This window comes from Gymnoscopelus braueri (genome assembly GCF_963280865.1).
Source record: "Gymnoscopelus braueri genome assembly, chromosome: 7".
Taxonomy (NCBI): domain Eukaryota; kingdom Metazoa; phylum Chordata; class Actinopteri; order Myctophiformes; family Myctophidae; genus Gymnoscopelus; species Gymnoscopelus braueri.
This window is the reverse complement of record NC_137608.1, coordinates 26,513,870-26,537,156: the sequence shown is the minus strand read 5'-3', so window position 1 is coordinate 26,537,156 and position 23,287 is coordinate 26,513,870. Positions and strand designations below refer to the sequence as shown.

At 42.2% G+C, this 23,287-nt stretch overlaps 1 protein-coding gene across 1 annotated transcript in view; it reads left to right on the top strand.

Moving 5' to 3' along the window:
* grid2 (glutamate receptor, ionotropic, delta 2) overlaps positions 1 to 23,287 on the top strand; it is a gene marked incomplete at both ends in the record, with an annotated part of 751,979 nt that overhangs the window by 699,188 nt on the left and 29,504 nt on the right. Inside the window, one exon of the mRNA XM_080434189.1 lies at positions 8,398 to 8,564. Coding sequence (XP_080290315.1) covers positions 8,398 to 8,564 — 167 coding nt within the window. The remainder of the gene's footprint in view (positions 1 to 8,397; positions 8,565 to 23,287) is intronic.

The following is a 23,287-nucleotide window of genomic DNA, read 5'->3' as shown; positions in this document are numbered from 1 at the left end:
TTTCCACGTTCCTTTCTATCCACCACAGTCAGGAGGTGGCGCGGCACACAGACGTGGCCGTTTCCCCACTTGACGTCGAGGGGTTTTTCACCGTCACCGTCCGTCGAGCGTCTTGGTCCCGTCTCAGCAGACCACCTTCATAGGGGGTCTCGCTGGGCTAGACCAGGCTCACGGCGCGTCTGTCCCGGGCGGGATAGACAGCGTTTCGGCCTAGGGTCTTCTCGCGTGAGGCGACAAGTCACATACAGGCTATGCGTGCAGGCGACGGGTCTCATGACTTCGGCCTTACACCTGTTTCGTTTGGACAAGCCCCACGTGTGACCTTTTTTCCCCGGAGGTGGATGTGGGCTCTTGGAGCCCCGTCCACCTGAGGTTGTCATGTCCTGATCGGAACCGACAACACCACGACCGTGTGCTATGCCAAAAAGCAGGGAGGCCTGGCCTCTCCAGTGTTGGACAGGCTAGCTGGCGATCTGACGCTGTGGTGCGACGCGCGCCTTTCGTCAACCAGAGCCTCACAGGTACCGGGCCTCCTGAACAGTGGAGCGACTCTGTTGTCCAGGGGCGTTTTTTGGTACGCAGATTGGCCTCTCCTCCGGAGATAACAAGCCAGATCTGGGCCAGGTTGGCCGACTGAACTGCTTTATGCATTCCCGTCACGGGAGTTGGTCCTCTCAACTTGTCAGACTCCACGGACTGTCAGTGCCACTGGTGGCACTGGCGTGGGGCGCATGGAGGTTAGGAATAATCCTCTCCTCTACAACGAGCCCTGGGCCCTCCCCCCGATCAGAGATCTGCTACGGCAGGCAGGGGTCGGAATTTTCCACAAGCAACCTCAGGACCTAGACCGGTGGGCTTGGCCCGTGAGGGGGAGACCTTGACTTCTTATGGCCTGCCCCCTGAGGTGGTAGCTACCATCCAGGGGGCGAGGGCCCTTTCCACGAGGTCTGCGTACGACGACAGGTGGAACCTGTTCGTGTCATGGTGTCTGGGTCAGTCACCGCCGGTTGAGGCCTTCCGGGCCTCGGTACGCAGCATCCTCATGTTCTTGCAGGACAAATTGAACCAAGGTCTGGTTTTCTCGACGGTTAAGGTGTACCAGGCGGCCATTTCCGCTTGTCACGTGGGTTTCGATGACATGACGGTTGGCCGACATCCGCTGGTGCGTAGTTTTGTGAACGGTGCCAGGCGGGCCAGGCCGGTCTCTAGGCCTCTGTTCCCGGCCTGGGACCTGGCGGTGGTGCTGGGGGCGCTTTGCCTCCCACCGTTCGAGCCTTTTCACTCTATGGATCTGGAGATCGTTAGTCTCGAAACGGTTCTTGTGGTTGTTTTCACTACAGCTACACGGGTCAGCGACATACATGCGCTCTCAGTAAGTTCGGAGTGCATGAGGTTCTTGGGAGACGACAGCAGGGTTTGGTTAAGCCCAACATGGCGTTTGTTCCCAAGGACGGAATGGTGACCCAGACACCGGTTGAGCTGATAGTTTTTCATCCGCCTCCTTTCGCTTCGGCAGAGGATAGGCGGCTGCACTGTCTCTGCCCAGTGAGGGCGTTGAAGCTCTACTGCCAGAGGACGGCGGTCGGCCGGTCGTCGTCGCAACTTTTTGTCTCCTTCGGCCCAGATGGTCGGAGGAAGGCAGTGACTAAGGCGACGCTTTCTAGATGGAGTGTGGATGCCATTTAGGCTGGCCTACGTCAGTAGTGGCGCTCCAGTTCCAGAAGGACTGAAGGCTCACTCTACTAGAGGCGTGGCTACTTCCTGGGCCCTCTCCAGGGAAATGTCGGTCCAGGAGGTGTGCGCGGCCGCAAACTGGTCGTCTCCATCGACTTTTGCGGTTTTCTACAGCCTGGATGTGGCAGCGGCGTCAGTGGCGCACGCTGTACTGGGCATAGCGGCTGTCTCTAGTTAGGGTGGGGGAGGTTAGGCAGGTCTTTTGTGTAACCCGCCTTTGTTCCCTTCTCTACCTTCCTTCTCTTGAGTCCCCTCGGAACCACCGTTGGTAGGTTTCCAGGGGAGGAGGCCCTGTTTCCTTGTTTTCACTTATGGGTCAGACTTGTGTCTGTTCATTAGATGAATAGGCAGACTTGGTCTGTCAGGGTCCTTTTCTTTCAATTATATACCGCACCCCGGCCCGGAGGGCTGGGGCGCCCGTGAGGCCGAAGGTCACGTCCAGGGGGACGGGGCCTTATGGCTAGGGGGCGTGCGGACCTGAGATTCGGTATGGCTATAAGCCCCAGGGGGGTTTATGTATCCCATAGTGAGTATGTTACGGAGAATTGACAAGAAACTCAGGGTTACGGATGTAACCCCGGTTTCTTTAGAATTCGGAGTAACATACTCACCTAACACCCCTGTTTGTGTGCATCTGCATGCAGGAAGCGTGTTAAAGAGGATGAGCCACGTCACGCAAGAGGTTTTATACCTCTTCCGGTCTACCGGACACGTGACATACCCTTCTCAGCCAATGAATGGCCCGGGAGTTTATGGTATGTAGCTCTGCATCAACGCCAGGGGGCGGTGATATCCCATAGTGAGTATGTTACTCCGAATTCTAAAGAAACCGGGGTTACATCCGTAACCCTGAGTTTGTGCTGGTGGTTTCTGAATCAGGAAGGATGACTTTATAGGGTATAGTCTGTATACTTTATTTTTTATTGACAGTGTTTTGCACCAGCCGGCATGATTGTATTTGATTGACTGAATACTTTATTAGCAGGATTGTTAATAGCACATGTAATACGGTAAATGGTTATGCTAAAGGGGATGCTACTACCAAGGAGGAGTTGAACTATTTTCTCTTGTATTTTGAGGTCAGCCATTCTTTTAGTTTAGTTTTGAGCTTGGGTAGGTAGATGATATCTTTAATGGGTTTTCCTATAGGGTGTATTGTATGTCTTTATACTTTTATCAATATTTTGTTTGATGGTGTCTTTATTGTGGTGTTAGTTACTCATCGGCACCTAGCTGTATAACATAAAAAACTACAGTACATGTCAATGTCACTGTTCTGGCCTTATTTCATGTCGCCTTTTGTGCATAATATGCATATCATTCATGGTTTGGATTTGTTCTTGTTATAGGACATTTTCAAATGTTACATACATTCTATGTAAAAGTCTAAATAGGTCATAGGAATATATGAAGACGAAATGCTGTTAATAAACTTGTTTGCCATGACTATGGTAGGGCAATGTCATCTCCAGGTTGGCAAGACTGAGGTTGCTTTCCCTCTGTCTGTAAATCCTACTGGGACAAGTGGGATGAGCCAATACCTGGAGACATGAATATGAAATGCATGGGGAGAATTGATGTGTTTGTAGGCGCAGGTAATGGATGAGGGAGAGACTAGAGTCCCGGGTTGAAGGCTTTTCACTACATGGGTCCAGATATATAGAGGTAGGCTGCTCATTATACAGAGTGGTGCAAGAGCAAAGTACTCATTCAACCCCATGCTTGAGTCAAAGCATAGATACTCATGGTGAAATATTACTCAACTACAATTGAAAGTTGCTTAGGCAATTTTTTTATATTTATACTACTTAAGTAATCAGAAGTACAAATTACAAAGTGCATTTTCTTTTTAATATCAATGATATATCAATCTAGGGAAAATAGCAGATCCAAAAGCTCACAAGCTTGTTGATCTGCTATTTTCACTATATTTGAAATAGGTCTGCTATTTTCACTATATTTGAAATAGTGCTTAAGTGTTTGATGTACTTTAATGTACTTTTTCCCTTCCTAGAAATGTAGTGGAGACAAAAGTACAATATTTGTCTTTGAAACGTAGTGGAGTGAATGCATCCAAAAATACTCAACTATACAAACAGATACTCAATATACAATATACTTGAGCACAGTACTTGTGTACAATGTACTTTCATTACTGTCGACCACTGATTGTCGCAGCTTGTGTTCAATGCCAGGGATTGTCATGCAAAGAAAACACACAGAGACGTCTGAGTTTCTGATGTTTTTATACTTCCCTTAGGCCAGTTGAGTAGTTTTCTCATCAGATCGATATGTTCCAGGTCTTTTCTTTCTTTTTATTGCAACACAAACTGCGAAGGCTTGTTGAATTGAACTTAACATTTCTAGGCGTTTTAACTTCTAGTCTGCAGCATTTTATTCAGCTTACCTTTTATATTTATTTTATTTGTTTGGAAATATTAGAGCATGGGAATGTCGTCTGTTCTGGTCTAAAATCCTCAGTTTCACCAGTAGATGTTTAAGTCCAATGCATACTACACCGGGCTGTTCGGTGGCTACAGACTACAATGTGACGTAATAGAGAGCTTCGACTGGGCGATCCCAGAACTTTTGAATTTTTTCTGCGCCTCTGAGATGCTGTGACTATAGCAGAACTAGATCGGCTACTGTTATCGGTCAGAGGTTGGGCGTGATATATTTAGTTTTGTTTCCGCATTCAGGCCAGCTTCATTTTGTCAGCAGTGAAGCGAGTGAAAAGCAGCTATAGTTAGTTTGGAAGAGACATGAGCCAACTTCCAGGAGGTGCAAACACCTCTGAAATCTCTCTCTGGTGACCATTTAACACATAAACACAACACTAGAAAGGGCAAAACCTCCGTACCTCCGTCACAAATTCCTCACAGCGTGTGGCGATATCGAGGTATTAAAAACCTTCGGTTCCAGCAGTGCTGGCTGTAGTATACACTGCTTGGCTCGAGCGATGACCAACAGCGTGAGCAGGGTTTAGCTTTCAGAAAACAGAAGTGTTCTGTGGCAGTATGAACTGGCCTTTGCTTTTTTTTTTTACAATTTTGAAGAGTCACTGATCATAGCTGCACCAGCTATGACTCTCAGCTTCATGGTTATATGGTACAGTATTATGATAACTTTGTAAAATGACTCTGCCCAACTAAAGACACTTTAAAGCCAATAAACCAAACAGTGAGTACATAAACAATGAAACAATGATTGCATTGAGAAGATTTTTCTTCTCTGCCAAAAAGGAGGGGAGGCAGAGAGAGGAGTGATTGAATAGTGGGAGAGGAAAAAGAGATAGAGGGATGGTTTTAATTGAGTGATTATGAACCCTGTTTTGTTGCCCCTGTCACATTGTGGTCAAGAAAAACAAGGCCCAATGCGGTGATTAGGATTCATTGGTGGCTGCTTGGCTGTGCGTATGATAATGTCCATGTGTGTAACTCTCTGAGTTGCTGTGTATCAGCGTGTATATGTGTGCGTAAGTGCGTATGTGTGTGTGTGTGTGTTAGTAACTAAGTGTCTGTCAATGTGCTTTATGTGCTTGGGGAAAACAGCTTTTGATAATTACCTTGGCACAATTAGAGTCACAAACCCTCTGATTACAATGGCCAGGGAATGGAAATGATGTAGAGAAGGTGTGTGTGTGTGTGTGTGTGTGTGTGTGTGTGTGTGTGTGTGTGTGTGTGTGTGTGTGTGTGTGTGTGTGTGTGTGTGTGTGTGTGTGTGTGTGTGTGTGTGTGTGTGTGTGTGTGTGTGTGTGTGTGTGTGTGTGTGCGTGCGTGCGCGCACACTTTAAAGTCTACCTTCAGATATCAGTCAGGTGGTTGTTTTCTTTTATCTTAAATTCGAATACTATTCCTATGAGCAGATGGGCTAGGGTTAGTGAGTTTAGGACAGTCCATATCTACACCATATGAATAGCTTTTCCCTCAGAAGACCCTCATTGGCTTTTAATGAAATCGAGGTCCAGCAGACAGATGTGTGTAAGGCTTGGAGGGAGGGAGGCGGTGGGGCAGTTTATGAGAAGAGGAGGTGAAGCAGATAAACCGTACAGTTACTTGTAAGTTCATGTATCATCTTAAAATTCTCACTTTGACAAATTGTGGTCTGCTGCCTCAAATGTCTTCATTGTGGAGCAGCACTTTGGAGCATGGCTGGCCATTATCTCATTATTGCATATTGATTTGTGGTTCTCCCCTGTAAGTCCACACTGATGACTTTTAATGGAATGAAGATGATGTTTAATTGTTTCTATTATAGATGGAGTAGTTCGGGTGGAGAGATTTTCATATTTTATTACTCACCCGCCCCCCCACACCTCCCATCCCATGGCAGAATGAAATATCCTGCCCTTTCTACTGTTATCCTATGTTATCACAGTCTATCTTACTAGTATATTATGCTTTATGCCTCTTGCTCAATTTTGTGTTCCTCCACAACCAGCTTCTCTCCCAAATCCTAAACTTTCACTTCTCATACTCTATCTCATTGGTTCCCAAAGTGGGGTCCGGGGACCCTCAGGGGTCCTCCAATACTTTTAACCACTTAACCTTTTATACTTTGGCTATTCAAAAATCGTGAACATTTGTGCAAATCTTTGAATACAACATTTTTTAAACCAAACATTTATAACTCAAATATTTGCTTCTAGGTGTCCCTGGAACAAAATATTTTGACATTGGGTTCCGCGGCCAAATACATTTTGGGGGTCCTTGACATGAAAAAGTTTGAGAACCACTGCCCTATCTGTACTCCAGAGCCCACACACTCATGCGCACGCACAGGCATAAACACACACGCACACACACAGACGCACACACACAGAGTCAAGCGCTCTTTCTGTTAATGGAATTACCCAATCACTGGCTCTTGTCTGTTGTCGAGCGTTAGTCATCATCCCTCAAAAACCAAATGGCGTAACTGACACACACACACGCACGCACACACACGCATGTGTGTGCACACACACACACAGTCTGAGAAAGAGTCTGTGACATCTTCATATAGGCCTAGTTCCATTAAAATTAATTATAATCATGGAGGTGTGTGTGTTTGCGTGTGAATGCATACAGCATGCGTGCATTTGTGGGCGTATGCATCTTTCAACCCCTAGGTTATATCGCCGATTTGGCAGAGACAAATGTGAGGGTGTGACAGTCCCAACCAAGCTATTATTCTGCACTTTTCATTTGAGTTTCGGAACATGGATTTATTGTCAGCGCAAACAAGCCGCCGCTTTGACAGCGGGCCACAGAGCTTCTATAAAACAGGCTTTGATTTTCATCCTCCAGATGAAACTCCCACTCACAGAGGACTGAGCTTCCAGACGCACAAAAACACTGTTTATACGAATACACGCACATATACTCTACAGTGCGCACACACACACACACAGACACACACACACACACACACACACACACACACACACACACACACACACACACACACACACACACACACACAGATAGTTTCTACACTACCTACGCATAAAAGAAATCACAAAAAAAATTAAACATGTGCATATAAATACATATGCATAATACACTCTTACATGGTAAACAGTATATAGTTCATACATACAGACATATACAAGACAGAGGAATGATAAGCCTGTATCATTAGCCATAATACAACTACATCTACACTCGTAGTGGGATACTGAACCATAACCATAAAGCCACTGTGCCATAAGGTTCACTGTGTCCACATGAGAACATAATCACGCCACAGCACTGCATGCAATGTGTTTATTTACTGCAGCTCTGAGAGTATGAAAGTGGTCTCTGTTTACACTTTTAGGGTTAACTTAACACTCCGAATTTTACTGCGTGCTCATAAAGAAAACCTCAAGGACTCATATGCACATAAAGTGGCGGTACATATAAAGCACACCGGCCGTCTCGACTAATGTCAATCCTTCCAGCCCATCAACTTTCAAATACTCATGCTGAACACGCAGGGAGATTTCCTGTTTGGAAACTGGACTGTGACAGCCACGGCCTCTTTGTGGGGTCCTGGGAGCACCCAGGTGTTCTTGAGGGGGTTCTAGAGGGTTCCGCAGCTAAATAATTTATGGATCCTTAGAGGTCCATTTGGTTCCATTTGTATACTCTCTGAGTTAAAATAACACTTGAGTATTTTATAGTGTAGATTGGGGTCCCAGAGATAAAGTGTTGTATCAAATAGGGGTCCATGGCTTAATGAATGTCAAACATCAACTAAAAAGGTTGAGAATTATTTATGTAGATTGTAGGATGAAACCCAATTCAGCTGGTCCATTTAGACAATTTGATATACAGTGTACTGTATATTATATTTCGTGCAGCATTGCTGTAATGTAGACATTTATGGACAGAGGTGTTTGCAGAAATGTATCACATAAGGACAGTGTAGCCAGACTAGCCACCAACCTTTCACCTCCCCAACAACTTAGTCATACATACTGTATATAGATGTATAGCATGTAATTCAGTCAACATGTGCCTGCAGAAAACAACCAGCAATAACCAGGACACTAATGAATGCAACAGTTACAAACAATAAGGGCATTAAAGGCCTAATGACAGATTTGACCTTTTGATTAAACTTTATGCTCTTTTTTTCACTGTGTGTGTGTGTGTGTGTGTGTGCGCGCGTGTGTGTGTGTGCGTGTGCTTGTTTCAGGTCAAGTACGGTCGCTTTGGTTTCGTCTGGGATGCAGCGGTGCTGGAGTACGTTGCCATCAACGATGAGGACTGTTCCTTCTACACGGTCAGCAGCAACGCACCGGACCGTGGGTACGGCATCGCCATGCAGCACGGGAGCCCCTACAGGGACATCTTCTCCCAGAGGTAGGATGAGCTCCACATGAACTCCATTCACTCCATGTGCTTTGACACTCCCTTGATCACTTCAATCCCTGTCGTTGAAGTCAAGGTTATTATCAGCACTTTCCAACTCTTCTTGAAAGGATTGTACTGCACAAACAAAAACCACAGAAACGATGAGGTCTATTAACTCATTCACTGCCAGACTTATTTCTGGCTGTGTTTGCCCGCTGCCAGACAGTGGTCAGTCTATGATGTATGACATCAGTACTATGACTTGGCATCTCCATATTTGGGCAAAGCTTTTGCTGTGGCTGGTCCCAGGCTCTGGAATAGCCTACCCCTCCATATTAGATCAGCCCAGTGTATAGACATTTTTAAATCCTCTCTAAAGACTCCCTGGCCTACCCCTAGTTCACCCTGACAACCTGTTTTTTTGCCTTTTATCTGTGTAGTGTTTCTGTTGTGCACACACACATACACACACACGCACACGCACACGCACACACACTCCCTCCCTCTCTCTCTCTCTTCTATACAGCTCAACCCCATAGGTGTCACACTGTGAAACTCTCTTTCTTGTGGCAGAGATGTGCCGTTTCAACACTTATGCTTTTATACTTTTTCACAGCCAATAGAAATTGGGCAGTTATGTAGTTCAGCGTCTAAAAATTCATCATAAATTGCACAGGCCATGAATAATGCTCTTCCTAAAGCTACTTCATCATAGCACAGTGCTTTAAAAATCAAACTTCTAGGTCAGAAGCACTTTGTAAATCTTTGTCTCCCAGGAGGAAGTAACTAATCACAGTTTCACAATTTGTGTTATAGGTTATAGTATAAACCACTTGATGTTCCACAGGAGACAACATGCCCAAACAAACATCATTCAAGGCAGAGCTTATGGTCATTTTGGTTATCACTGTGTGTGTGTGTGTGTGTGTGTGTGTGTGTGTGTGTGTGTGTGTGTGTGTGTGTGTGTGTGTGTGTGTGTGTGTGTGTGTGTGTGTGTGTGTGTGTGTGTGTGTGTGTGTGTGTGTGTGTGTGTGTGTGTGTGTGAGTGAGATGGTGTGCGAGGTTCAGGAGGTTGAAATACTTTGAAGCCGAAAGTGTTTGCACTGTGAATTTGGCCCCATGTCAAAACAATTTCAACGTCTATTTGATAACTCCTGTCCAACAGTATCAACTTTTAGTCTAGGCTGTATTAAAAACAAAGAGTACTTGTCAGATAGCAAAAATGGATGAAATTTTACGTAGAGGCAGAAACTATAGTAATTATAGTTTCCGCCTCCAAGTAAAATGGAGCAGGTTTGACCCTCAAAATATCAGCTGCTGCCACTGAGAATTGACGGCGAATCAAAGTTCTTTTGGCAAGCATTTTTCAACATGCCATTTTGATTCTATGGTAGGGGAAAGATTCCAAAAATTATACAGTATACTAGGCAGCTTGGCCACTCGGCCACAGTAACGGTAGGTGGAACGCTGTGTGGATCAACCGTGCATGGTGCCTCTATTGTCTCTCTAAGCAAGGATATACTCTAGATGCAATAGGGATCAAATGTGATCTGTTACAGGGCCCTCCCTCTATCTATGAGACACCCTGCATGCATAGCCTACAGTTATTAAAATGAGGCATTATATGTACACAAATGGTGTAATGAAAAAGTAATGACTAGTAATGAGGAGGCTCCCTCAAGTCTTTCGCAAGGCTGTTTGCTGGATTGATATTATGCAAAGTTGTCTGTGCATTTTTTTATGCACAAGTACTGTGTGCGTGCGTGTGTGCGTGCGTAGCGTAGCGTGCGTATGTGCATGCATTTGTGTGTGCGTGCGTGCGTGCGTGCGTGCGTGCGTGCGTGCGTGCGTGCGTGCGTGCGTGCGTGCGTGCGTGCGTGCGTTGCGTGCGTGCGTAGCGTAGCGTGCGTATGGCACGCATTCGTGCGTGTGTGTGGCTACATTTGTAATTGTAAGAGAGAGAGAGAGAGTCAGAAGGAAAAACGCATATGTATGCCAAAAAATGGTTGTAAGGTTGCATGTTTATTTATTCCACCATAACTAGTGATGCACCACAGCACTGAATATTGACAATCATGCCGGTTATTAAAATAAACAATTGACATGTTTCTAATTCCTCCCCATTTTTTCTAGGACATTGTCACACTCTTGGGAAGCCAATACTTTATTTAGCTAATTTTTATCTGAGCAGTTTCCCCACACTGTTCCCCATGGTACGAACACTACTCGAAGAAATTATAAACAAAGCAAATTATCACAGAAGTATAATTGTTTTTTTCACGCTGACATTTTGTATTATTCATGTCAATGAAGCACAGCCATGAGGATATATGGAAATGACGTTAGAGGTCCCTGCTGTGGGACTGTGGGAAATAGATGGCGGATATGACCTAGTCTTCTCTAATGTTATAACCACATCCTTATGCTAAAGAACCAATCTGCATTTAGTAATGATCTGTCCGGATTTATGTTGCCTTGTTTCATTTAAATGTGACATTATGGTGCCTCATGATGAGCACAATGATCACAGACAGTTGATGTTTGTGTTCCAATTATCAACAAACTGATGTGTCAACCGGTGTGCCCGGACCTTAGCACAATAGACAAATAATGTAATCAAACATCCAGTGTACAATATTAAACATATACATGGCATGAAAAAAGTTATTTATGAAAAACATCAAGCCAATGGCCTTCATAGGTTCAATATAACTGTACAGGCACCTCTGATCTAGATTGAAAAAATAGCAATGCAGCGGATGTCCCAATAATTTAATTGAAGTATTCACATTTCAGGCTATAAAAGAGAACAACATAAAAATTGGAAACCCACTTAGCAGATCATGTAAGGTAACATTACTGTAGTAATGCAACATAGATATTGTTGCCAGATATTAATAGAAGATCAAAACATACATTCTTCAAATCTAACCTTTCATACCCCAGTTTAAAAAAAAGGAGGGGAGGAAAGAGCAAACTGTAACATCCACACAACGTATAACCAGAAAAACGAACGACCCAAAAATTATGGTAGAGTGCAAGGTGACCATGATGAGTCAATCTATCAATCGTTTTAGAAAAGGTCTAATGCTAAAATCCTCATTCAGGCCTGTCACTGTCAAAGTATCAAAATTATATATCCAAAATGGTTCTCTTCTTAAGAGCAGGTTGTCAATGTCACCTCCTCTGTGAGGACAATTAACCGCCTCATCGCCTCAATCCCAATGTATTTGACAGTAGAAATACTATGATTAGCCTTAATAAAGTGGACAGCTACTGGCCTGGATACATCATCGTTAGTGGAGTCATATGTATGTTTGAACATCCCGTGTGGCAACAAAAAACAAGCAAACAAAAATTATATAAACTCATTACACTGGCTGGTCGAAAAATGTATAAACCTACATAAGCTTGTGCACCTACACAAGCTAAAGTGATGACTTTCTGAGTCTCATGCTCACGTTGCGGGTCAGGTAGGCTTCTCATGGTGGTCCTTCTACCCCGCCAGCCTGTCTTCAAAAGCTCCTTTCTTCAAAAGGTTTTTGGATGGGCACGATTTCTTTTGATCTCGTTTCCCATGGACAGATAACAGATGAAACCTCTCCTTGATTGGTGGGTGGTGTTGTAAAGAAGGTCCAGCTTGCTAGAGGCTACAGTTCTATACATGCCAAATTCATGTGGTTCTTTAGTTGACAATGACAGAATTGAAGCTGTAGAATTTAAGTCTATTCAAAGTCGCTGAGACCACATTGAACATGGTTGTCAACAGAGCTCCCACTTCAGTATAGAAGGTAGGCAGTATCATTATGATTAATGAATGATATTTCTTGTTTGTTGTGAAAATATACGACCCGCGACGCATTGTGAGCTTTTAGATCAGCTATTTTTGTACGCCACCATTGTACTACAAAGTATAATATAGGGTTAAGTGGTTAATCAGACTAATGGATTTAGTTGATTATTAAAAAGAATGTATTAGAATATTTCTGTGTTGATTTGTTGCTATATAGGAAAAAACAATCATCAAAAAAACCTTGCTTTCGATATAGTTTTGGTCAAATGCCCAGCCCTAGTAGGCAGCTTCTCACTCTCTTGTGTTGGTATTCCAGAGGAATACGATCAGATTGACATGAGTTTTGACATAGCAGGAGAATAACAATGGCTACGCCCTCAGAGTTCTGTGTGACGGGACACCTTCTGGAAGACAAAAAGAGGTGAAATAAGGGGGAGACAAATAGAGAGAAGATGATGAATAAATATACCTTGCAGCAGTCAATAGAGATCAAATTGCCTGTGATCGCTTGGTATAATTGGAGAGGGAATCTGTGAGTTTTGAAGATAAGATAAAAGAAAAAAAGATAAGATAAGATCAACTGTATTGATCCCGGAGGGAAATTCAGGTGTCATAACAGTAACAGCTGTTATGACAGGTTAGAGGAAGTGTCAAGAGTGAAAATTCAAATAAAGAGAACATAAAATATTGATTCAAGATTCAGGATGTACAAGTACCTGCACTGTGAAAAACGTAGGTTTAGGGTGCTCCATAATACACATAATAATATATATATTTTTTAACTATACTAAAGTTATCTAAGGTCTATATATAAGGTTAACAGGTTTTTTTAAACCCAGATCAGTATACATACCGTAATACCTCAGAAAATGTCTGCATGCTTCTGTGTGTGACTGTGTACACCCTTGCAGAATATGTTTACAATCTCCAGGTCTCCAGGGAAAATGTATTTATTTCAATACTTACTAGAGAGCAGAGAGGGGGCCGTTATTGCTGTGAGTTCTTGTAGAAATAGACAGTATACAAGTAGTTCAACAAGTTAGTAAGTTTGTTTTCAAGATTTCACAGTAAACAAGTTCAAGCACAGCACAGCTCCTCTTTGAGTGTGTTTGAGCACATGTCTTTGTATGGGTGCATGTGTGTACTTTTATGCATTAGCTTGTAGCATGTTAGGTGTGCGTGTGTGCGTGCGTGTGTGCGTGTGAGCAGTAAGCAACTGTATTTGCGCATGCATGTCTTTGTTCATGTGCCCATATTCCATATGTGTGTTGCATGCACATATGTGTGTGCTGTTGTGTGATATGATGTGATATGATGTGATGTGATGTGATGCAGGCAGACTGCATATTAGGCAGACATAGTCAGAAAACAGCACTGCGAGAGACTACTCCACTAATTTAAACTGACAGCTCCTGACAAGTTGTTTTGGAGAGGTGAAGGCATATGAGATTGTGAGAGAATAAACTCTCTTGTGCGTGTGTGCGTGTGTGTGCGTGCGTGGGAGTAATCTGCATTAGAAGATCCAGTAATGATGATGATACTGAATGACAACAATAAAATTGAGAGATTTAATCCAGGAGGTGTATACACATGTGCTAAGCTATGAACTCCGTGAGGCATTACATTTAGTTTGACTCAGATACAGATAAAAAATGTTTATAGTTTGTTGATTACTTTTGATGCATTAATGGTCTTTTTTCTTTTCTTAATTTTTTTTGAGGTGTTAAAAGGTCTTAAAAGTCACTGTCACCGTCTTGTATGCTGCCTGGATCCATTGTTTTTCTCTCCAGTCCCATCTCCACAGATTAAAACCCTCAGTATTAATTTAACTCTGAGATTGTACAGTTCCTTTGGTTACATTTATAACCATCTGTAATCACGAACAGGCAGAATCCAATAAAGAACGTTACACGGATATGGTGTAATTCCTGTCATGTGTCAGGAATTACACCATTTATTTTTATTTGGTGACAGCGGCAAGAGTATTATTATGGTTACTATATGTTTTTGATGTTGCCACCTGTCATGCACCAAAATGGCTGACGGGTAGTCTATTTGAGTATCCCAGCAATACGGACATGGCAAGTGATATTTCTGTGGGGACTGTGGCAATGTGTGTTGTACCATATGCTCGAGGGCCAAAATGGCAGATGTGACACAGTGAATTATTGTCACAGCTGATAAAATACACCACAGCACACATTATGAATCTCAACTTGGATTGCTGAAGGCAGTGTGAACCAGCGACTGACTTCACTCTGAAAACAGCTAGTAATTCCTTAAATACTTGAACCCTAGCATCTGGGGGGAATATGCGGGGGGGATATAGCAGATCTACAAGCTCACGATGCGTTATGAGCTGGTGGATTAGCTATTTTCAGTGTAGAGGGAAATACTAGATTATTTAATATAGAGCCCTGGGGGACGACGGGGTCGGTTAGCTAAGTACATAAATAGGGTTTAAGTGGTTAAACGGTCTTGTGTAAAACTACCCACACAGAGGGATTTAAATTAGAATGGTTTTGGTAATGCTTGCACACATTGAACAGGTGTGTCACTGTCCAAAATCCTAACTTTTCATTAGCTGTTAACTACCGTACTTAAACCCTGTATACTTCATTAACCGGTGTCCCCCAGGGTTCTATACTTGGCCGCCTCCTATTTTCCCTCGACACTTCAGTGAAAATAGCCAATCTACAAGATCACATTTTTGCCGAATGTTCGCCTATTTTCGCCGAATGTTCGCTTATTCATGAGGTTAAAACATGCCAGCTTTTCTCCCATGGCAGTGACACACTAGCTACCTAAAAATGTTACATACAGTACATTTCAGTTGAATTCAGCTATAAAGCCAGAAAATATACAACAGTACCCTGTTGGTGTGGCTTTGTGACCAAAACTGGTAAGCAGTTCTTATTACAGAGGTGCTTTCAAAATGTTCGGTGTTGTTATGTATATTGATATATAGCTTTGTTAATGGCTATGTCTATGCTTCAGGGCATGTATGAAAAATATGACAGTATGAGAATCATTTGCTCACTCTTGCATTCAGCCAGTGCATCTTCCTAAATGTATTACTTTGTTCATGGCCATATGTTGAAACACACACAATAAACTAGACACCCAGGGCGTGCGTGTGTGTGTGTTTGTGTTTGCTTGTGCAAGAATAAGTGTGTGATTTAGTGTGTGAGACAGCCATAGAGATTCATTTAGTTCTCTCTCTCCTAATGTCTTTAGTGCCGTCTCTTCCCTCCATCTTCCTCTTTACTTTTATCATCCATCTATCCATGCATCCATTTACTCAGGCACAGAATCTGTTCTTCATTGTACCCTCTATAACATCAACTCTTTCATGCTTTTATTTCCCATCTTATCCCAGGTAATGAATTGAAGTCCAGCCACATGAGTGGTGTGTTGGTATTATGAAAGTGCTCCTCCACTCCAAGCTGTTTGTCAGTGATATGAAAGTGCTTCAGGTCCCCAATAAAACACAAGGTAAACCATATTAGACCCTGCTTGTGATGGGCTGGGCTTTTATATCAACAGCACTTAAAATATAGCAATAAAATTGGCATACAGTAAAATCCTCAGTGTTAATTTAACACATTGACTGCCAGAGTTTATTCATAATGTACTCTCCCCTGTGCCAGCAATTTGCGTGTTTTTTAATTTTTTTGTTTTGTAATTTTTCATTCAAATACATTCTCTGATTGTGTTGTCAAGCACCTACGATTGTTCCACCAGTAGAGAGCAGCACATCCAAACATTGATCACCTCGCTCACCCCCTCCCAAACAGGCCCACGTCATATCCGGTCATTCAAAGGATGTGACGTTTTCGACAATCCCTGCCCCGCTGATCGGCCTGAAAACGATTTGATACACTACGACAATGACTGTTAGTCACCCGGACCAAAGAAAATAGAAGTTGAGCTGTCCGTTTCTATTTTATACCGTGTGAAAAAACGTGTTTTTCCTTATTCCTTACATCCGGCTCCGGGTGAGTGTGACGTAAGTGGAAAACGAAAGTGTTGATGAGAAATAAACACAGCCGTGCGATCACAGATTAAACAATGAAAATTCAAAAGAACGCATCAATGCGATCCTGGCACTCAAGCGATGGATTTGAAAGAACGCATCGATGCAATCTTGGCACTGTATGTGTTAAGAGGGTGTACAAGTCTAACTAAATTGACCCATAAGGGTGCATTTGGTTACATTTGTACACTCTAAGATACAAATTGATACATTAACGAAGTAATTTATTACTGTGCAGCAACAGGTAAAATAATGGATAAATTAACACTGCAGCTTTTACTGTGCAGCACTGGGTAAAATAAAGTGCTGACTTCTGAAAGTTTGTGTATAGTAGACCTTGTAGTGAACCTTTCATGAACAGCGTTGTGGAGTTTTTCTCCTGACATTGCATATGGCAGAGATAAACTACTGTGATTTGTTTGAATAAACTTTTAAATGCCCAGGGTCGAATGACATTTTACCCACTAAATGTCATCATTTTGGCCGCTGCAGAGCAATTGTAAATCTTAAAAATGTGTCTGACCTAGAGAATAGAGAGTACAGCCTAGAACATCAAAGGCTAAAGCTGCAATCCGGAAATTATTTGAATGAATAAACTTTATTTTAACCAATCTGTATGGTAGAGTATGTTAAAACTAGCACATCTGGCAGTGGGTGGAGGTGGTTTCTCTACTCTTCCTTTGAGAAATTTAGCAGGAGGATCGAAAAGCTGCATTCGACTTGCGACCTCTGCCGCCAACATAGGCATAGGGGGCATGCCGCTGTCATTGCCACCTATATGCCGCTCCGCAATTATTATGTTTTTATTATTGTTATAACGACATGTTATGTGGTTAAAAACGACAAAATATACTCTGGAGTTGTTTTACCATAGCTGTAATTTCCAAATTCAGGCATAAACATTGGAAACATACTATAGTATTGTCTACAATCATGGCTGTATACAGGGCTATATTTGTTTCACTGGAGTGCATTACGCACGCTGATACAGTATGTTGTTTGTTTAACATTGTTGGAATACTCATGGTTGAAACTAGGTTACAGTGTGTGAATTTATTTATGTTACTGTGCCTGCATGAGGTTGCGTTGTTTGAGCGTGTAATCCATGTGGACTAGTGTTATTGTATGCTCACGGTGCAGTGCACCTGCAGGTGCATCTGTCGTGGCTCACAGAGGAATCAGTTACGCACAGCTTACAGTATATGTCCAGTAGGCTGCTAGAATCCATACATTACGGGCAAAAATATACAGTCGTGTCCCAATCAAACCCTGACAGTGCATTTCATTCAAATATAGGCTATAGGCTGGGTGTGGCTGCTCAACCATTTGAAATCTATTAATATTTACGTTAATGTGTGATTGTGGTCAGAGGCAGACACCATAAAAGTACATTGTTCAGTGGATTCAGGGAAATGATCGACCCTTGAATTTAAAACGTACGTTTTCGAGGCTAGTCTGTTATAATATACTGTAGGCTATTGCCGTTAACCAGAGAACACCGTAATAGGCTACCAGACAGTATGGGCCTACTGTACCTGACACCATGCTGTCAGCAGCTTGCATATATACTACAAAGCAGCAGTTTATATAAATGTATGATTTATCTCTGTGAAAAAACTATTATATTTCGATCTCTCCGTCGCTCAAATGTAGAGACTGACACTGCCTGAAGCTCATAAGCCCAATATCTCCCCTTGGCAAGGGCGGATTCCCTCTTACATGAGCGGCAGATGATTCATTCCCCGCACGGGAGACCTGGGTTCAAATACCGTGTTACAGTTGCAATTACCTCTCTCTGTCGAGAGAGGACATAAAACTTACAGATTGCTTTAAATCCCTGTGATAATCAATCCCGTTTATGGTGAATTGACTCACACTAAACAGACTAAAGAGGGACTGCATATACCACGTTCCCCACTCTTATCCCTCTCTTGACATACTTGTTTATGTGTGTAAAATTGTTATCGTAAACAAATAATGCAATGCTAAAATCACTGTCCACTGCTGTTGGATGAATGCCTCATATCAGCAAAATAGAATTGTATCAAAGATTTAGTGGGAAATTATTATTGCCTTGATTCTCCTGTGCATAAGTTATAAAAGTAATTGACCACATCACATGAAATGTAGAGTTTAGTGTGGATGTTGTCAGTTTAAGTGAGAAAATACCAAACATGGGTGTGAGAATGCATTGCAGCTGGCACATGCTACTTTTAGACAGATGCGTTACAAATTCTCACTTTCGGGCACAGCTTTTTCATGGACCCGAAGAAGTAACGCTTTCATTTTATGAAAGAAGGACCTCACATGGCCAGCTTACAATGGAGAGTATCCCCTGTGAAATAATGGAGGACTAAATCTGACTTGATATTTATACATTATTTGTATATATATACACGCCAATTTCAAGTCTGACTTTTAGGTTAATGACAGACAAGCACTTGAAGATTATAAACCAACATTCAACACATTTTTTACCTAAATCTGAAATTGTTCAGAAATAAGAAAAACTACTACTACTACTGGTCGGCTCATTATCAATGGACTAAACGTGCAATACCACTGCTATGGTCCTTTAACACCATGTGTCAATCTCATTGCTCATCTCTCTCTCTCTCTCTCTCTCTCTCTCTCTCTCTCTCTCTCTCTCTCTCTCTCTCTCTCTCTCTCTCTCTCTCTCTAAGCTGCCACTCCTTTGTCCATTCATCACTGTCAAACACCCCTGGCAAAATCATTAAATCTCTATTAATGTCACTTAATAATAGAAACGTCAGTCTCTCTCTCTCTCTCTCTCACTCTCTCTCTCTCTCTCTCTCTCTCTCTCTCTCTCTCTCTCTCTCTCTCTCTCTCTCTTATGTGTTAATGAACGCTAATGACCGTTTGACTTCTCATTGTTGTTTATCATAGTTTAGCTTGATAATCTGTTCCACTACACCCACACACTGTGGCTTAATGACACTTAATTGAAAACTTTGTTGACAAAGTGGATGACATTGAACGCTGAGATCACTAATTAGCTTAATTACGTTTAGCAAACTTTGCTCACGATACCAAAGACCCTTGTTGAAGGATCTCCGCAGTGGCGTCGCTAGGACTTTTTCTCTGCCGGTGCTGAGGGAGAGCAAGGTCAGTTGTGGGAGAAGTACTCAGATATTTTACTTAAGTAAAAGTAGCAATACCACAATGTAGAAATACTCTGTTACAAGTAAAAGGCCTGTGTTCAAAATGTTACTTGAGTAAAAGTCTGTAAAAGTATTGGCATCAAAATATACTTGAAGTACCAAAAGTAAAAGTAAAAGTATAAATATTTGAAAATAGCAGATCTACAAGCTCACAACGCGTCGCGATGCGACGCGTTGTGAGCTTGTAGTTCGGCTATTTTCAAATAGCCTAGGTATAAAATAGGGCTAAAGTGGTTAATGTTTGTTTTATAATGTAATAATTTATATCTGCAAAGTAACTAGTAAAGTTTTCATAATTGTAGTGGAGTAAAAGTACAATATTTGCTTCCGAGGTGTAGTGGAGTAGAAGTGAAAGTACTGAAAATTGGAAATACTTCAGTAAAGTAAAAATACCTCAAAATTGTACTTAAGTACAGTACTTGAACTTGTACTTGGTTACTTTACACCACAGAGCTAGGTCAACACATAGTGAATGGTCTGCATTTAGTACCTCCATCCAAAGCACTTTACAATGTGCTGTACATTCACCCATAGACAGTGGAAGCTAAACAGCCAAGGCACCAACCTGCTCAGGGATCAGTGTCTTGCTCGACGACACTTCGACACGAAGCCAGGAGGAGCTGGTGATCAAACCGGGAGCCTTCCAGTTCTCAGACGGAGTTACTTTAGTTAAGAGCTCATTTGTGTGAAAAAATCTTTCCACACTTTATATTGCATCATGAATAACCCATTTATAAATAGCAGATCTATGAGCTTGTAGATCTGCTATTTTTGAAAAAAACGTGAAAGTTTGTGCAAATATTTTGAATATATATATATTAAAAAAAATTAAGCGAACATTTTTAACTCAAATCTTTGCTTCTGGGGGTTCTACAAATGTCTTCTAAATCCTACAGTTTTTTTGAAAAACGTACGTTTCTATATCAGCGGTTCTAAAACCTTTTCATGTCAAGGACCCCCAGAATTGTATTTGGCCGTGGACCCCCATCTCAAAATATTTTGTAATAGGGACCACCAGAAGCAAAGATTTGAGTCAAAATCAAAAATATATATATACAAAGATTTGCAAAAAAATCACGATTTTTTAAAAACTGGGCACGCCCATGCAGCCACAGTGGGAGTGTGCCTTTTATAAGGTGCCACAGTGCCTTTATCAGACTCTCAACTGTACACATTGGCTATAATATTGAGCATGTGGCAATGTACGTATATTAGCTTTGTGCTTTTTATATAAGTAATGACATGAACAAAGGCTAAGTAAGTGTGTGATGGTGATATAGTCTACAGGCTGCCCATGGTTGAACCGTATCCTTGGTTTCAAGATGGTGACGAATTGTAATATCCGCAAACCGCCCTCCAAATCATGTATTAATTGGGACTCACAAAGTTTATTCACCTTCATATATTTCCCTAGAATGGCTTGGTCACACTGTGCTATGAACATTGTATCCTATCATCTTTGCCAGTGAGTGTGTAACAGCAGGTGAGGCAGTGATGAGGCTGCCTGAAAACCTGCTCCAGTAACTAAGCTGTTAGAGTGCTGTTGTTCTCATTTAAAGAGCTGACAGCCAATGCTGCTGGAACTCATTTTAGCGAAACACCTTTCTGTCTCGTCACACACACACACACACACACACACACACACACACACACACACACACACACACACACACACACACACACACACACACACACACACACACACACACACACCTTATCATGTCAGATGCTTCGCCTCTGGACCCATCTCTACCCTCTTGTCCTCTCCTTCTCTCCCCCTTTCCTCCCCCTGTTCTCCACCACTCCTCTCTACTCCCCCTCACCTCTCTCCTCCCATCCTCCATTTTGTTATTATGTTGTCAGACATCCATCCATGTGGAACATGCTTTGGGTTTTTTTGTTCTTTCTTTCCCACTCACTTCTCATTTTGTCGCTGTCTAGCGTTCTTTGACTAGCTCAATTCTCCCTACAACTTAAAGGACGACTTCACCGATTTTCAACCTATCTTCATATAATTGGTCCTCACTAATACTCATGATAAAATGGTAATAAAAAAATACTCGGTCTGTGTCTCAGAGGAGGGCTGTGGACAGTTCAGAGTCCTGTCTACCAGTGACATCATCAATGGGGAATCCAAGCTAGAATATAGAAATAGAATATAGAATAATAGAAACTGCAGGCTTTCTATTCCTGGAAAGTTGCAATGCAATAAAAGAAGCCATTGTTCTTGTCTCTTGTGTTAATAAAAATCGAAATAAAAAATGTGAAATCTTGTTTGAAAAAAAAATCATGCCTAACGATGATGTCACTGGTAGACGGGTTTCTGGACTGTCCCAGCCCTCCTATAAGACACAGACCAAGTAGAAAAAAATTGTACCATTTTATCATGAGTATTGGTGAGGACCAATTACAGTATATGAAGATAGGTTGAAAATCGGTGAAGTCGTCCTTTAACTCTCTGCACACACACGCACTCGCACACACACACACACACACACATACACACACACGCACACACGCACACACACTCTCGCTCTCGCTCTCGCTCTCGCTCTCGCTCTCGCTCTCGCTCTCGCTCTCTCTCTCGCTCTCTCTCTCTCTCTGAAGTACATTTGTGTGTGTGACAGTGAGGAAAGGAGATGCCTGTGGAAACAGAGTCTGAAGTCTGTCATTTAGCAGCAGAGCAGATGCTGGAGCCAGGATGCATTTCCCTGGACATCAGACGCAACCATGCTTATTGGTCGATGGCGAAAGCCTAATGAGAGAAAGAGAAGTTACAAACACTACCCTTAAGTGAATGACTAAATGCTTTTCTTCGTTGCGTGTCTGGATTGGCTTATGGTTGTACAAACAAATCAGACCATAGATTCAACATAATATGGATGTACTGAGCAGCTACTATCTTAGTTTACTAAAACCTCTTTAACTTGCAACGGCCTGAAATCTTCAAGCAGGTGACCATCACTTCATTGAGAGACAGAGGAACTACTGCTCTATAACCATCAAAATCCTCAGTGTTAATTTAGCTCTGAGTGTTTAAAAATGTAACCAAATCTACCCGTAAGGGTCCATTTGGTTACAGTTGTACATGCTCAGAGTTGCAAATGGGTAAAACAGGAGGATTTGACTATGTATAGTTGGAGAGGCTAGACTTGGCTTGGCAAGTTGTGTGGAATAACGTAAGCTACTTCACTGAGTGTGTGTGTGTGTGTGTGTGTGTGTGTGTGTGTGTGTGTGTGTGTGTGTGTGTGTGTGTGTGTGTGCGTGTGCGCGCGTGCGTGCGCGTGCGTGCACGTAAATGCATAAAGGAGAGCATGCTTTGAATGCTATATATCCGTACACACAGTATGTATTTTTTGATTGATTGGATTTGGACCCCCTCTCATTTTGTCGCCTCTATCTCTCCATCTGTGTTTTCAGTGTTCTACTTTTTTCTTCTGAATCTCAGACGTTTCGTTTCACTCCTTTATATTTATTTATTTAGAGTGAACCAAAAAGTGTGGAAAGTGTACATTTACTCAAGTACTGTACTTGAAAACATTTTAGATTTTCCATTAATTTAGTATTTCCCTTTATATATATATATTCTACTCTCACTCTCACTACATCAAATAGACAAATATTGTACTTTTTACTACTACAATTATTTAAGTATACAGATTTTTATTATTATTACAAAGCACAATTTTGTTCTTCGGCTATTCCAAATATAGCCTATATC